Below are 17,584 nucleotides of genomic sequence, written 5' to 3' on the forward strand. Positions count from 1 at the left end.
AGTGCAGTCCCACCCAACTGGACAAGAGTGGATAGGCGTTGGAGGAAGATGGTGTGGTCAGCAGAGGTGCACGTTGCTGACGTGGAGGTAGCAGAGACAGTTAATGGAGTTTTCTAGGTTTGTAGGTAACAAATGAGGAAGATGTTTTCTGGAATCAGGAGGGATGCCAAAGTATGCATACATTGAAGCACAGTACACTTGACACAACCCAAAATGGCGAGCTGCAGCACTCTCAGGAAGCTGGCATCCGGAGCATCCAGAGAGGCCTTTCCTTTTTCTAATGCAGAAAAGTCACAGGGCACACAAAGAGCTGGCACTGTGCCAAATAAGTGTTGAAATGTATGCTCAGACCGAATGCTGCCACCAGCTACTACATCTGGGTGTCTTGTACGTGTTTCCAGGAGAAGGCAGTCCATAAGCACCACACGCACATGTGGGGATCTGCTAACTTGAAGGAGCTGTTGGGATTTGAGAAGATGGCTCTCAGCATTTTTGATGAGCTGCAGCACTCACAAGGTGGTGCATCCACAGAGTCCGTGACAGGATGGAGAGTTTGGAGGATGCTGCCCCACCCAGCAAGTAGCCTCCTTTTATTTGTTTCCTTGTCCACTCTCACTCAGTAACTTTAAGGACACAATGCACAACAATAGCATAGTTGACAACATATTGTCATCTCGCCTCTGTTGCAAGACATTCCATCCTGAACCACAGTGATGTCTCTTCTTAGATGAGATGGATCAGTTGCTGGTAGCCAAGAATCGAGTGTTTCATGCATATTGCATCATGCACACCATCAGATCCAAGCACCCTGTGTATTTAGAAAGTGAGTTTGAGGAGGGTGAGCATGGATCAGAAGTCAGCAAGAACAAGTAGAAATGGCAGTGATGGGAAGAGCAAAAAGCTGCCCAGGTTTTTATCCTGAAGTTAGTTGTTCTTCACTGTATGAGCACTGTGCTGTGCCCACCTTTAGAAGGGAGCTGATCAATGAGCCTCGAGACATCTTTTGAGGCAGTGCTAAACACCCTGCAAGAGTCATCGGGTATTGTACACATGTTTACCTCTCAGTAGCGATACAGGAAGGATTTTCGTAATTACTCTGCGCCACGAAGCGATTGGCTACTTCGCGGTTTCTGCAGTGGAGCCTCGAGAGCTATGGGACAAAGCGCAGGCACTGTCAGCTTTCCTGTGACATGCCCAGGTAGGAGTATCATGGCCAGTATGTGTGGCTCTTGGGTAGTGACAGGGGAAGACATAATGGGCCAGTAATTCCGGTCCCAACGCGTGAGTACGGACGGTGTACTCACGCGTGGGCCCGTTGGAAGTGCTGGATTTCAGCATGCACAGCGCATGCGCGGGAAACCGGCATTTCCTCTCCATCGAACCAAGGGGTTAAGAGGTCCAACGCGTGCGCGCAGGACTCTGCGCGCACGCGTTGAACTTCCTTCTTTTTGACAGGTTTGCGCGTGTGCAAGGGTCTGAACTTTTTAGAAATGATAAAAGGAGGCATAAGGAGTGGATTCTTGAAGGTAAGTGGTCTATTATTTAAAATTATTACATTTTTTCCACAGATTCATTGTTTATAAGGACTTTACAGTAAGGTAAGTTTATTTTTAGACCCGATTTCGTAAAAAATTATTTTTTTCAAAAATGTTATTAATTGTTTTAAATAGTTTTTTAGAGTTATTTATAGTTTATTTAATTATTGGGATGTTTTTTTAAATTTTAATTAAAGTTAAACTAGTCTTTTGGGCGCCTGTACTTTTCATGAGTTTGACAGTCTTTACTATCAAACTCATGAATGAGTTTCCCCTCCCCTGATTGGCTGCAGAGTGCTCACCTGATCCCAGCCGGCACATCGCACTAACTACGCCGCTGGATCAGGCAAGCACATCGAGCCGACAGCTGAACCGGGCCAGTGACAGGAAATGCAAGCAGGCCCGGGCTTCAGATGTCGGCGCGCAGGGTGAGTGCACATCGGGGGCTTGCACGCGCGGCAAGCACCTGATCTTAATTTCTGGCCCAATGCCTCAGGAGTCACTGCACCTCATTTACTATCCTTCCTCGTCTAAATCAAGGAGCAGAGTAGGAACTCCATAAGGAATTCCGATCCCTGGTAACTGGGGTGTTCCATTCGAACGGCTATTTACCGCTCCATTCCCACCCCACAGCAGGTTTAAGCACCAGGATTTGTTGGCAGCTGAAGCCCCCACTTGACTCAAATGGGAGCCTCATTAATATGTTCTATTCAGGGTCCTATGATGTATATAGAAACTAATAGCACTTTAATGGCACTCTGAGCGGGGCGCATGTGGCAGGCGCTCCACTCAGTAAAACCTGTCGGGTAAGAAGTGAAGGCCCTCAAGGTAAATGTTTAAATTGACCGTTGTGGGGTCAGGATGAGCAGGAGTGCTCCTCCGAACCCCCACAAGGAAAGTCCAGGCCTCTGCTGCCTCATGGTCTGGCCCCCACTTCCCACCCATGAGACCCTTCCGAACAACCCCCAGTGATTTATCTGTGTTGATTGATCTGGGTCGCCCATTCTTCGTTTGCCAGCAGCTGGAGGGCTGCCTCTTTGGCCGGAATTTTCAGAGTCTCCAGAGTTAGGTCGGGTGCGTGCGGGCCACGTAGCAGGTCGGGAATGCGATGTGTTGATCGGTGCAACATTAACATAATGGCCCAATTAAGCCAGCCATGTGCATTTCCCAGCCCTATTAAAGGGTGCAGGTCTGATAATGTAATCGATGACTCATTTCCAGCTCCCATATTTAAAGCAGACTTGCACACAACTCATTTGAAGGTTGGTAAAGGAGTGTGTAAGCATCATTGTAAAGGTTGGATTTATTTTGCGAACATAAAAACATGAATACCCAAAGACAGAGGGCTGCACCCCAGTTCACAGATGCCTCACTGCATATTCTGGTGGAGGCAGTACGAGCACGCAGGGAGGGTCCTCTTCCCAGCAGATTGGCGCAAGAGACCTCCCCAAGAGACAAAAACGGCCTGGCTTGAAATAGCGGAGGAGGTCAGCAGCAGGGAGGTTGTCAGAAGGATGTGGATCCAGTGCAGGAAGAGATTCAATGATGTGACATGGTCAGGAAAGGTGAGTGCCAAGGCACCCTCACCTTCATCCTGATGTTCATGTCACCATATCCCCATCACTCTGCCTTCCCAAGCCTAATCCTTCACCTCATCCTCACAGCAACATAGCTTCCAGGTCCAGCCATCCCTCTCTCTCTATGTACGTACTCACATTCCCATCTGAATAACTACACACCTGATACTCACCCTCATCCTAAAGCAATCATAGCAAGTAACACCACAGAAGGAGGCAATTTGGCATTGGCACCAATTAAGCCTCATAGTCTCCCTCTACATATGTAATCCATACATTCCTTACACTCATTCCATCACTCTCACTCAAACTTCTCTTCTTTCCCTCCTTGCTGGTGAAGAGAGCCCACAACAACAGGGAGAGGGAGAGAACCGGAGGTGGCCATCCTTCAGTGCTTTGACTGCAGCAGAGGAGGTGGCCCTGGATTTCAAGAGTTGCAGAGCTGCTGGCGGTGAGAGACGGAGAGAAGGGGACCTCTCAGCAACCTGGTGACAGAATTACATCTCATACAGTCACTCATATGGTAACTGATGTCAGCAGCCAGTGACTGTTCATCATGTGTATAATGGTATTGTTACCCATTTTTAATATAAGATGTCTAAATCATCTCTTTACTCTCCCACAGGTCCATCAAGAGACCCCCACCACTGTCTAGCCGGAGAAGGAAGACGACTCTTCAGAGGATGGCACCTGCATGGAGCAGCTAATGTGCCACTCACATGAGCACATGCTAGCTATGGAGAACAGATGGCAGAGGCTCATAGACCTCCTCTCTAGGAGGGATCTAAACATAGATTTGGGTCCTCATGGCCCCACTGCTGTGTAGCAAGGTGCTCTCCAGCTCCTTGCGAGCAGGGAAGTGTGGATGGCCCACGAGAGGGATGATGGTGAGAGGGGACATGGAAGTTGGGGCTCCTCTCAAAGCGCTTCCACTTCTCCCCCTTTGCCTCCCCCTCAATCAGAGCCCCGCATGCTTCCTCGGATCCCGATGGCCAAGTCTGGCCCTGCACAGTTGCAGGAGGAGCAGTCTTTGACGGGGCCTTCACAGGCACCAAAACCCAGAGGACATCTGCCAAAAGTGTCTAAGCAGTCACAGCAGGGAAGTGAGCAGCCTGCCGCTACCTCTGCTGAAGCCACAGGGGTTGCACCTCATAGAAGCACTCAGAAATGAAAAATGACACAAATGACACAAGGGTATGGCCATGGGTGTATAAAGCAGTGTTATTGTTAAGGTTCCATTATTGTTAATACACATATAAAGTTCTTTATTTTCATTACTTTCCGGTCTTGCCCATTTTTGCCTGCTACCTTGGAAGCGGCTTTGTGACTTGGAGTGAATGCTGAGACATTACGTGACCTCAAGCAATGGGGCTTTGGGTGAAAGGAATGGGTTGGTCATTGTAGAGATGCTTTATGGTGTTGTTGGGGGGGCAGTGGACTTAGCACAGCATGTGGTAGCCATTTGTGGATTGCAGCAAGTTAATTAAATCTGGCCATGATGAGGCCATTCCGGGCCTCCCCGGCAGCAATGTACGCTGCTGCTGGTGCAGGTTCCTGCTCCTCCTCCTCCTCCTCCTAAGAGGCTGTGCGATGTGCAGCTTGCTCTTCCTGCAGCTACAATCCTTGCTGCTGTGTTATGTTGTGCAGCACGCAGCAAAGGACACTGATTCTGGAGACCCTGGCTGGTGCGTACTGAAGGGCTCCTCCAGGTCTGTCAAGGCATCTGAAGCACATCTTCAGCATGCCTATTGTTTGCTCTATGACACATCTGGTGGACATGTGGCTTTCATTGCAATGCTCCTCGGCCTCATTACTGGGCCTCCTCAAGGATATCATGAGCCACGTCTTTATTGGATAGCCCTTGTCTCCAAGCTACCAGCTGGTAAGTGTGTTTGGAGGTGCGAAGAGCTGAGGGAGGATGGACTGGTGCAGTACGAAATAGTCATGACAGCTGCCAGAGAATCTGGCACACACATGCATGATGATCTTTTTATGGTTGCAGACGAGCTGCACATTGAGGGAGTGGAAGCCGTTGCAGTTCACAAACACTCCTGGGTGATGCTGGGGTGCCCTGATGGCCACATATGTGCAGTCAATGACGACCTGCACCTGTGGGAAGCCAGCCAGAGCTGCCAAGCCGAGCGCCCGCTCAGTAACACTGGCTTCTTCAGTGGCAAAGTTGATATAATTGCCTTGTTAAACATGGCATCGGTGACCTGGGTGATGCATCTGTGGGCAGCCGACTGCAAGATGCTGCATATGTCTCCTGCAGATACCTGGAAGGAGCCTGAAGCTAAGAAGTTAAGGGCACTGGTGACATTGACCGCCACGAGTAAGGTGTGTCCACCCGCTCCTCTGGGCTGCAGGTCTGGTTCCAGTAAGCTGCAAATGTCTGTGACAACCTGACGCGATAGCCTGAGCCTCCTTTGGCACTGCTGCTCAGTCATGTTGAGGAAGCTCATCCTCTGCCTGTAAACCCTGTGCTGGAGTATCGCCTCCGGCGTGATGCAGCCCAGCGCTGATCCCCTCTCTCCTGTGGAGCATCAGGTCGTTAAGGAGAAGGCTGGTGTTGTGGTTGCTGCTGCTGCTGCTGGTGGTGGTGCTCAAATTGGTTCGATTCTGAGGACCAAGGTGAGACAGTATAAGCAGCACCCATGCTGATGTAGTAGATGACAGGTCAAGTAGCAATCAGATGGCCAATCCCTCAATGTTCTAATACTGACTAGCAATGTGCTGAGAGTGGCTTGCAGAAATGACCTGCAAACTCCAGAAACTTAAATCTGTGCACAAAATGGAGTCCGCAACAGCCTTTCCCTTAGGCAACTAATGAGGTGTAAGGTGTGTGTATTTATGTGGTTTTCCCAGCTGTCAATTAATGCACTCGAACAATGGCCACTGAGCTACCACCTCCCCTTCACAGGCGAGGTTCTCGAGCTGTGGCTTCCCGTGCTCATGCCGTTAAATTCAGAAGCTGCAGTTAAAAACCCTCTTATTGGTCTGATAACAAGCAGTTCATGAGTTGAATTAGGTTGCCCGCTTCTGCCGATCGGGTCCAAGGCACTCTGGGAAACGTGCCCGAGTTAAAGGCGCAAGGAGGCGGGATGATGGCGGGAGCCTAACTCGCTGCCTATTTCCACTAGTTTTACAACCGACCCGCCTCCAAACCCGCACGCACGGCAACGGGAAAATTCCAGCCTTTATGTCCGTTCCGGGCAGGCAGCTGGCCGGCGGGATGTAAATGAGGGCCGGCCGTTAATATTGGCTGCGCTCCCCATGGAAACTCCCGGACTGGCGGCCATCTGTCCAGCCGACTTCCCACCGAGAAGTTAAAATATCTCCTTTAATCAACTTCTCCTCAAGAAATATTGTACATCTTGTTTAGCAACAGCCTCCCTATAGGCCAGTGCCAATAATTTGGTAAAATATGTAACAATGTAACCAAAACTGTTGTATAATCCCTGCTGATATTTGTGGTGAATTATTTCTGAAGCATGGATTTTAATGGGATTGGCAGGATGGGCTGTGGCCCTTTCTGATTTAGCATGCCGTTATGTTCTTGTTCCTAATAGACTCCGTGGTTAATGTTCCTGATGAGTTTCTTCCTGATTCCTTTTATTCAGCTCATTTAACTGGAAATTATGGAGACAACTTAAATTTAATAGCATGGCTCAATTAGTTATTTTTCATTTATTGGTCTAGTTGTCTTTCAAATTAAGTAAATGTCATTTCAGATTTATTAAACAACAAAATGTTTGTCTTATCGGTTATTCAAGTAAGCTGAAACATTTCCCAATAATAGATACGATAGCAAAATACTGCGGATGCTGGAAATCCGAAATAACAACAGAAAATGCTGGAAAAACTCAGCAGGCCAGGCAACATCCGTGGAGAGTTTCTCTCTCCACGGATGTTGCCTGGCCTGCTGAGTTTTTCCAGCGTTTTCTGTTGTTATCCCAATAATAGATTGCAGGTTTACTTTTTAGGAACCTTTTGATGTTAGTGCTTCTGGACTGGCTGCCTGGATGAAGCGATTGATGATGAATGAACGAAAGGTGATGATGCGTACTTTGGGGTAAAGTTGGCAAACATGGGCTTTATTGCACTATTCACAAGTTTATGACTGATAGACATGTGACAACCTAAGGCGTGACACTTTTTGAGGTGAGGTCACACTTTCAGGTGTGAGGCCTTTGAAAGTGGGCTAGGATGGTGTGATAGATACAAGGACCCAGATTTTCCACTTCAGCATCCGAGTGTAAGAGCTCAACCCCGCCAGGAACACCTGCTGTAAATCCAGCCACCTGCTGCCCAGCATTCGTTAACATTAATGGAGGGAAATTTATGGGCAGCTTGCACCCTAATTTTTGTAGGCGCTCCCTGTGATCGAAGGTTTTATACTCAGGGACTGAAGGGGAAAATCTGGGCCAAGACTTTTGACTCAGTCGTTAGTAGCAAAGAAATAGAATATGCGGCTAATATTGACTAGGTCGAGAAAGGAGAGACATTCCAACAGGTTTGGAATATTTTTTTTAAAATGTATCATCTTCATGTGTCATAACAAGACCAGCACTCAGCTCCAGGCCTCCTTCACAAACAGAGCTATGGGGAGAAAGCAGGGCAGTGGGATTAGTTTTGGTTTACTGTAGCATAGAATCAGTGCAGACACAACGGGGTGGATGGCCTCCTTCTGTGCTGTAAACTTATATGGTTCTACTTCTGTGGTTAAACACTTGAGATTTAGAATTCAAACTGTGCCAATGTTATATTCAATTAGACTGAGAACAGTACAGACACATAAGTGAAGCAGAGTCCAAAATAAATGCAATGGCATGTTGTTTTACATGATGGAAAATAACACGTTGTGCCAGCCACGGCGATAACTGCAAATTCCAACCATAAAATGTCTAAAAGTCGCAAGTGAACAGGCCATATCTAATATTTACTCAAATCTCTGTACCTCTGCCTGCGCAAAGCGACCTCAACATGCAGATTTGCATAACACTGTATCTGTTGTGACAGCTGCCCCATAGCAGGATCACACAGTAGGCAGTTTCCATTCAGATTCTCTCAATGAGTTGTGTTGGGCAGCGCCTACTGAAAAAGCCTGCAGTCACAAGTATTTCCATTTCCCTGCCAGCAAGGTTAATTGGCGACTGTTAATGTGACGATGATAAATTTAATAAAACCAGTGTCCCCCCTCCTGTTTAGATTGAATGGTACTGGTTGCTAATTAACTGCGCTCATTTGAAGAGATGTCCTTGGCTGAGTACTTGAAGTGTTCCTCTGCATTGCAAATATACAAAGTTGATTTGGTTGAGCATTAATGGTAAATTTCAGAAATAACACTAAAGGCTACATTTTTAGATATGGCTGTAATTTATTCCCAAATGGTTGGAAATGGGGGCAAAGCTGTCCCAAAGTGAAGTGTGTTAATTGCATGCAATTTTTGGTGGTCAGCTCATTCTCCTAATTTTCTACAGTGCCAGGTGCAGATTCAGACATGTGTGCAGGGAGCACACTCGTGTTGGGTGTGTGAAATTGTAGCGTTGGTGAAATTACAAGTAGGTGTACTAGGCCTACAGACATGGTTGATGCCATCTTGGCAGGTGCCACCCAATCAGGCTATGCCGACTCTTGATCAGTCTTATATGCAGTACCACTGAGGTACGACCTACTGTGACTGGGGTGCTTCCAAGGAACAATCTTGAGTTATAGTTAGATATAGTCAGGCCTTTGGGTCTTCTGCCGCAGCTTCCCATGGGAATTGTGGACTCTACATGCACTCGCATGGGGATTAGAGACACTGGCCTTGATATTTATGGGGAGGCGGGGGAAGGTGCAGCGGAGCGTGGTAACAGGTGGAATTCCCAGATAACTCAGGGACGCGGAGGTCCTACCGAATTTAACGGCAGGACCTCGTTATCATTTTTTTCTTCCATTTGCTGCCCGGCAGCCGACCAAATTGACAGGCTGACTGGCAGCCGGGCGGGAAAGCCAGCGACAGGAGGCCACAGCGGGGGACCCTTGGAGACAGTCCCCAGCACTCAGGAGGGAGAAACGCATCGGGGCTCGTCATCAGGACTTGGTGGGTAAGATATCTCCAAGACACAGCACATTACCCGCCGCTGTAGAAATGCTGGCAGGCGCGTATGCAGCGGGTTTGGGATGCATTCCCGATCTTTTATTTTTAACGGCCCCCCAACCCTCTCCCGCCTGTCATGGGGGGGGAGTTAATATTCAGTGGCAAGTAAATCGGACGTGGTATAAAATGGCGGCTGATTCAATCAGTTTCCCTTTGGGTGGGTTAGGTTAAGATTAGACCCAAAGGGGGAAAAATTCAGTCGTGCCCCTTTTGAAGGGCGCTAACTTCGCCGGGGCGCTACTTTTCGTGCCCTCTAAAAGTTAGCACCCCTATGCCGTAAATTGAGTGGTCGCGCCCCAAGCAGGAGGCAGGGTGCTACTGGAAGCACTCCCCCCCTTCCTGGGGGGCTACCATTCAATATCGCAGCGCTACGTGCAACAGCGCCACCCGCGTCCGCACATAGCGCTGCAGTACTGCAGGCCTCCCTCCCCTGATTAAAGGGGAGGGGCCTAGCACTGCGCACACCGGGGGCCCTGTTGGACCACTGGGGAGCGGGTTGCTGGGAAAACACCACGGCACGCAAGAGGAGCACCGGGCTGAATGATCGTGGCCGGCACCCCGCACAAGGAAGCGAAAGGGGGCAGGTGCTGGCAGGCAGCCAAAAAAAAATGGCCGTCTGGAACCTGTTCTTTAATTTGCGACGCCGCGGCTGCAAAAACACCACCCTGACCTTGTCGGACATAGCGTCCAGCGATAGGTCAGGGGATGCAACTGAAGTTTGCGGCCAGTGGCGCGAGTGGGGTGCTGCACACGACGATGATGTAATCGCCGGAGGCGCAGCACCATGGGGCACTACCATCGACCACCGCCACTAACCTCCCACTGAATTTCGCGGGATGCGTGAGCGGCGCGGCGCACAGGCACTAGCGGGGCGCTAACGGGAGGCACAAAGCAACCCAATTTTTCCCCCAAAGTGTTTTTAGTTGAGGGACAAATGTTGGCCAGGACACTGTGAGAAGTCTTTGCTCTTCAAAGAGTGCCATAGGACCTTTTATATCCACAGCAGCAAGCAGACGAGGCCACAAATTAATGTCTCATCTGAAAGGTGGTACCTCCAGCAATACTACAGTTAAGTTTTAGTCTAGGTTTTGTGCTCAGTAGTGAGGAATCAACCTACAATCTTCTGACTCAGTGGCAACAGTGCCAGCAACTGGGCCAAAGTGGACACTTAAGCTGGTATCCAGGAGATAAAGGTTTACTTATGGGAACTGTTGAAAAAGAAGACAGCACTAAAAACCTGAAACCATAACAGGCACTTGAAATGGTGTTTACATTAGCAGATGGTGCAGGAGTAACCCTGTAACTGATTTGGCTGCATTTTGAAAAATTAAAGTTTTTTTCTCAAAACTGTGGCCACCCAATCTACTCTAGGGAGACAGGAGAAGTCTCCAGTTCTGACGAAGGGTCATCAACCTGAAATGTTAACTCTGTTTCTCTCGCCACAGATGCTGCCTGACCTGCTGAGTATTTCCAGCGTTTTCTGTTTTTATTTCAGATTTCCAGCATCCGCAGTATTTTGCTTTTGTATTGTTGCAGGAGAAGTCTCCAACAGGTTTCATACTTTTTTTTTTAAACGACCATGATAAGACTGGCACTTGGGGTGGGGGGGTTGGGGGGGTGGTTATGTGTAGCAAAACCAAAAGACTTTATGAATAGATTTTCCATTTTGTTATACACAGCGCACAGAGAAAATCTTTCCCCATACTGCACTTTTAAATAGTTGGGATCTGTTAATCAAAGATGGGGTCATTTTCATGAGGCCCCATTCATTGAGCAGGCAGTGGGCGGAGCAAGCTCATCACTCGCCCATGAAGCTCAACGAGCTTCCCTTGCTATCGCTGTGGGGCAGTATTGGAGTGAGAGAAATAGAATAGAATCGACGAGCTGCCCGTGATAAATGAGCGCTGATAAACAGCTCGCCGATTGGGAGTAGGGTGCAAAATACAACAACCCATCTACGGAGCTGAGCCAACAGTTAAAGGAGAGGGCCAAGATGCTCGACGGGGAGGGTCACTCTTTGAGAACCAGCAGACATAAATGATTGAAACCCAAAATTAGACAGTCAATATATTGCAAAGAACATAAAAATTGTGTTATATATAATACAGCCATCTCTGCTATACACTATCCAGCAAAAGTAATTCCATTTTATTTGATTTTACCTGTTTATTAGCTTCAACTTATATTAAAAATATATTTTCATTAATTAATGCCACAATTTGGTGTCCAATCTTGGCGCTCAATGTAATGTAAAGACAGTGGATTATTCAAATTCAAAAAGCAAGGTGAAGGCCAAGGCTCTCAATGCAGGACATCACCAACGTTGAAAAGAATGAAAGGGATGAGGTAGATGTGGAAGTGGTGATTTGGTGACACCAATCTTTTTAAAGAGTGAAGATTGTCGAACAAAGAACAAAGGAAAGACTGTGGGAGGTACGACACAGGCAAAAATGAAGGGAAAGGAAAGCTAAGCTGCAGGTTAGTACATGACATACCTTTGAGATTGGGCTGCTCACGTCCACGGTGCACATTTGCGCCTTGCATGGGATGGGCCCTGGCAAATTTTGCAAAAGACATCTCTCCACCTCTCCTCCTTTCAGACCTCCCTTAAAACCTACCTCTTTCACCAGGCTTTTAGTCACCTGTCATAATATCTCCTTCTTTGGCTCGGTGTCAATTTTTGTCCCATTACGCTCCTGTGACGCGCCTTGGGGCGTTTTCCTACATTACAGGCGCTATATAAGCGCAAGTTGCTGCTGCCATTTTGAGTTGTGTTCCACAATTTTGACATTTTAACCTTGCACTCGGGTTCAGCTTTAATTATTTATAGAATCTCCTGCGCCAGATTCAAGCAAAAATAGTGAAGAAAATTAGATTCACTGCTCCAGCTCTTCACTGGTAGAATTCCGTGGGGGAAGAAACTTTTAGATTTTATACATACACACAGGCATCTGTAAAAGTAATTGCATTTCAGATGAGGCAATGTTATTTTATCCAACTATAAAACGACACCAACAAAATCCTGAATAGGAAATTCAAACAACCAGTGAATATAGATTGACCATATTTGAATAAAGTGGAAAGAATCAATGTCTGTATCTCTTTTTTCCCCCCACATTGTTGAAAAGTTGATACAGTTCCAATCCTGCAAGCTGTCAGCAGAGCTAAAAGCTTTTCTTGCATCAGTGGGCTATCTGCAGTGCAGAAACATGCACAAATTATCATGGATTATATAAGCAGCTCACGTGCATGCAATGGAAGATGGCATCATAGGATATGCACATGTGCTGGGTTGTGATATCATACTGTATTATAGCAGCAACAGTGGCACACGGCTAGACTTGGATTACCCAAGCTTGTAATCGTAATTATAGAATTGGAAAGCTTGGAAACGGGGACTGAGCAGCCTACAATTACACGCGTGGCTGTTTCTATTTTACACAAGGAATAGGTCACACGGTGGATTCCAGTTATTATTATTTAAGTTTGCAGCACAGAAAAAATGACACGTTGGAAATGACAGGGTTTCACTGCAGCAGGGTGTGATTTATGCTGAGTAACATTTAAGAGGGACAATTTTAGAATAAAACGAGGATGAAAGTAATGCCATATCAGCCACAGCGGTGCACAGAACCTTATACTTGACTGTGCGGTGACTCATTTTTTTTGTTGCCTCTAACAAGCTTACAGGGTCACTTGGCTCCACTCCCAAATGAGAAATGATTTTGATTTCTTCCCTGAATGTGATCCTGAAAAGCCCGTGGAAACAAAAGTCGCATTTGGCATTAGCTACTCCAGCTAAATAAAATCTATTACCACGGCTTCCACCAGAGGCTTGACACAATAAATCTTACACATTTTACAATGAGTGCTGCTGTTATTTTTGTGCAGCTCTCAATTAGATTGGACAGTTTCGAGGGAACTGAAAAAACATGGAGACTAAAATCACACAGCGCTGCATTAATAATGAAGGCATCAACATGAAATTATTCAGTCGGTTATTTTGATGATGGGTTTAATGCATTGAAAGTAAGCAGGTTAACGGCTTCATTGAATTAGTAGATAAAAGGAATTTCATACAAATGTCTGTGTTCCTCTACAGTATCACACAGTGCACCTTCAAACCTTTCCTGCTGACTAGCGTGACAAGAAAACCACTGTGGTGAGTCGGTGTGAAAATGGTGACATGGGGAAAGAATTGTTCTGGCTGCTATACATTGCAGACGCATTCTTTTTTAATCCATTTCATGATGTTGCTATACATAGCAACCAGTGCAATACACCCCCCAATAAATCATTCATAAATAACAATTAAAGAGCAATACGGTCACAAGTTAAATAGGAGAGTCGAACTGTAGGTACGCATGGCCAATTGCTTGCAACACGTATATAGCAAACTGCAGACACATCAATTGTCAGTAGTAAGCATGTTTGCACGCTGTTTAAAAAAGGATGGTCGGAGAGCTGTCAGTTCCAATCTCAGTAGGTAGACTATCATAAGGCACAGGCCATCTGTTACAAGAGAGAGCTTTGGCTGTGCGCGGTGCCCGATATTGGGGTCACCACAGTGTGAGTTGTAAAGTCACACCATAGCACCTCTTGTACTCCTGCTCTCCAGTGGCAGTGCTCAAGATATGTTACTGTAAATGTCAAGAGATCACTGTTTGTCGGTTGACTGCAGCACAATATTTCCATCAGTGTTATCTTGCATAAGAAAGGTTAGCCGAATAAAAAGTGACTGGAGAAAAATACACGTTGCAGTTACAGCATCTGTGCAGCATGAACTGAATGAACACGTGAATTATTTTTCAAAGAATCCTCCTCTTGCTCCAGTTATTTTGAAAAGGAGAGGGAAACCCAAACCCTCCCCCTTCCCGCCTCTAGTTTTTAGTCATTAGGTTTAAGAACCAGCAGACTTCTTACCTGATGGTATGGAATACAGCAGATATAATGAGTTCATTATGGACAGCTACAGCCATGTAGCGTGGTTCATGAAATGCTGATGGTACTGTCCGTACTGCATAGCAGAGATATACCCCCCAGAGGAGGAAGAGAAATTCAGCTGCAGAAAAAAAAGCAGAGAAGGAATGGAGTGACTTTGAGCTTTATGCACCATCTTAACTTTCTTTAGAAAGGCCAACTTACCGTAGTTTGACAAAAGAAATTGGCAAATTTCAGTTAGCTTCTGCAAAACCCAAATTCTTTTCCACATGTCCCTTAACCAGAAGCTGCTCTGCTGTTTTGGAATCCAGCTTTGAATTGCTACCTACAGTGCATTAGGGGTAGGGTGACATCACATGGATGAGCTCTGCTCTTAAGTTATGCTTTGTAACCTTTTCATGGAAATAAAGAGATTTCTATGATTTTGTTTTGAGTCAATTATTTCATAGTATAACTGCAGAGCCCCATGATGTAATCCTTCCCAGTGTAGGACAAGAGGTCAGAAACATAACATTTGTCAACCAGGAGCAAGGTTAGACAGGATTGTGGAGATATGGAACAGACTCCCAGATAAACTATTTGATTTGGGGTCAACAGACATCTTCAAAAGGGAGTTGGATTGATATCCGTGGAGAAGGGGGGTTATACAAATAATGACCACACTGCCTAATTTTTTTCAGAGGAGTTGGGGAAGGAACCCAATTTTCCATAAAGTAGGAGGCCAGCAGGTAGGCAGGGAAGTCCGTGATTGAAAGATCAATCATACAAGGAATCTGGATGGAGTGGGTTTGATTGGGCATACGCCCTTTCCTCACTCTGGACTTTCTGCAAAAGATGAAGCAATGGCACCTTCCCTAATATTACAGTTCATAGTAACATAACGAGCCATATTCTGCCATAGCATACAAGGCTATGGAACAAATGCTGGAATATGGGATTAGATTAGACAGGGCTTGATGGCCGGCGCGGACACGATGGGCCGAAGGGCCTCTATCCGTGCTGTATAACTCTATGACTCTATGACTCTATATGGCAGCAGCACACAGTCTGCACTCAGAACACATGACAGCTGACTTTATTTCTCTAGGCTATTAAAATTGATTTTTTTTTTAATGGGATACACTCTGTAAGTTGCAGCTGCCTAATATTCCAGTTAACTATGCAGCGTATCCAGCTAGTCCAGTGTTTTCCCAGAATCAGGCCGCTCTAGAATGGCTTCATGGCCATTCCCATTGCAATCAGTGAAGCCACTTCTAGACACATGGGTAATGAATTGGCCGCTTTTATAAAAATATTTTGAAATGGGAAATGGGTGACTTTTTTTAACAAAATATACACTGTCTAGACTATCTAGCCTAGATTTACCAACAAGTGTTATTGTAACACTGGCTTTAACCCAAGTATTTTAAATGGGTTAATGGCAGCAGTAAAATAACACCCCAATCGGAAAATCTAGGCTTCTGTCTCCTTTAAAACTAAAAAGGGCAATATCTCTTACATTTGTTCTATACAGTGTTAATTGTGTATAAATACTAGAGGCAGCAAAATAGAATGACGTTTAATTAAATATATGACCACATTGTCATAATCACTTGGAGAAAAGGCGCTAAATAAAATTGAAGGGAAAATGTTCACATAAATTTGAATTGTCAATCCATGGAATGAATGTCATCTTTCTGAGAATGTTCTGAACAGAGGGCGAAACAGGGACACTGTATTTTGGATGTCCAACACATATTGCCTCAGTGCGTTAGAGGCAAATTCGCCTCCTTGATTTCCAGACAGCGATTTCCTGATCTCAGATTCGCAGGCATGGGAAGGCTCCAAGGGAAGTTAGCTGTTCCAATGCATGAAGAAAGAGGACATTTGGAGGGAGAGTCAATCTAAGGTTCCCTTATACAGCTTTTGATAGTAAGTTGTGGATCGACACTGGCAGAGACCTAGGGCTGAATTTTCATTGAGGAGTCGGGTAGGAGGCGGGACTACAAGTTTTGGGGTTGTAGTCCCGCCTCCATCGAGTTCCAGCCAACCCATGCGATTTTGACTTGATTGAACTTGTTGAGCCCGCCCAGCAGGCTCAGCAGGCCAATTAAGGGCCACCCGGCAACAGGTGACGTCACAGATTGATATTTCATCTGTCAAGGCCTTTTGAGAGATGAAATATCGGCGTTCGACAGCTGTTTGAAGCTGTCAAACACTGACAATCTGTACTCTAAGTTAATTCCTTCCTGTCAGAATGATTTAGAGATCTCCCCGGAACAGAAAGCTGAATGCTGGAACTTTGGACAGATCGCGGCCATTCTGCTTTCTGTGTCGATGAGATGAGGGACTCCCGAGACCTGAAGGAAGGAAGGCTGTAAAGGTAAGTAAATGTAAGTACAACTTCTTTAAACACTTTACACACACCAAACACACTTACCTCTGCACTCATGCACCCATCACTCACCTGAACACCGGACATCTCGACCCCTCCAAGCTCTTCATCCTGACGGCCCGCCTCGCTAACTTGACGTGGTTTGGAGCTGTCGGGAATCCCACATTTCAACAATGAAAATAGAGATTAGGCTAAAAACTGCCTGTTAACTACCTGTTAACAGGCATTTAATTTGCACTAATCCCCTTCCCGCCTCGGGGAGGCGGGTCCCAGTGCTGGTCGGGTACCCGCCTCCTTTGAAACTGGCATGGGGGCGGGATGGGTTTGTGCCCCCTGATTTCGGGATTTTAACCCCCCACACGCCTCCAATCCCGCCTCCACGGCCCAATGAAACATAGAAACATAGAATATAGGAGCAGGAGTAGGCCATTTGGCCCCTCGAGCCTGTTCCGCCATTCAATGCGATCATGGATGATCATCCAAATTCAGTACCATGTCCCTGCTTTCTCCCCATACCCCTTGATCCCTTTAGCCTTAAGAAATATATCCAACTCCTCCTTGAATATATTTAATGAATTGGCCTCTACTGCCTTCTGTGGTAGTGAATTCCACAGGTTCACCACTCTCTGGGTGAAGAAATTCCTCCTCATTTCTGTCCTAAATGGCTTACCCCTTATCCTTAGACTGTGACCCCTGGTTCTGGACTCCCCGACCATCGGGAGCATCCTTCCTGCATCTAGTCTGTCCAGTCCTGTCAGAATTTTATAAGTTTCAATGAGATCCCCTCTCATCCTTCTAAACTCCAGCGAGTACAAGCACAATCGACCCAATCTCTCCTCATACGTCATTCCTGCCATCCCAGGTATCAGCCTGGTGAATCTTCGCTGCACTCCCTCCATGGCAAGAACATCCTCAGATAAGGCGACCAAAACTGTACACACAATACTCAAGATGTGGTCTCACCAAGGCCCTGTACAACTGCAGCAAGACATCCTTGTTCCTGTACTCAAACCCT

At 46.4% G+C, this 17,584-nt stretch overlaps 1 protein-coding gene across 1 annotated transcript in view; it reads right to left on the bottom strand.

Annotated features, from left to right (window-relative positions):
- The window catches only part of gpr158a (G protein-coupled receptor 158a), a 702,414-nt gene that overhangs the window by 67,126 nt on the left and 617,704 nt on the right, over window positions 1–17,584 (bottom strand). Inside the window, 1 exon segment of the mRNA XM_085987742.1 lies at window positions 14,178–14,316. Within this exon segment, the coding sequence (XP_085843868.1) occupies window positions 14,178–14,316 (139 nt within the window).

The sequence above is a fragment of the Somniosus microcephalus genome, chromosome 5 (genome assembly GCF_052327205.1).
Source record: "Somniosus microcephalus isolate GS21.2 chromosome 5, FLI_Smic_1.0, whole genome shotgun sequence".
NCBI lineage: Eukaryota > Metazoa > Chordata > Chondrichthyes > Squaliformes > Somniosidae > Somniosus > Somniosus microcephalus.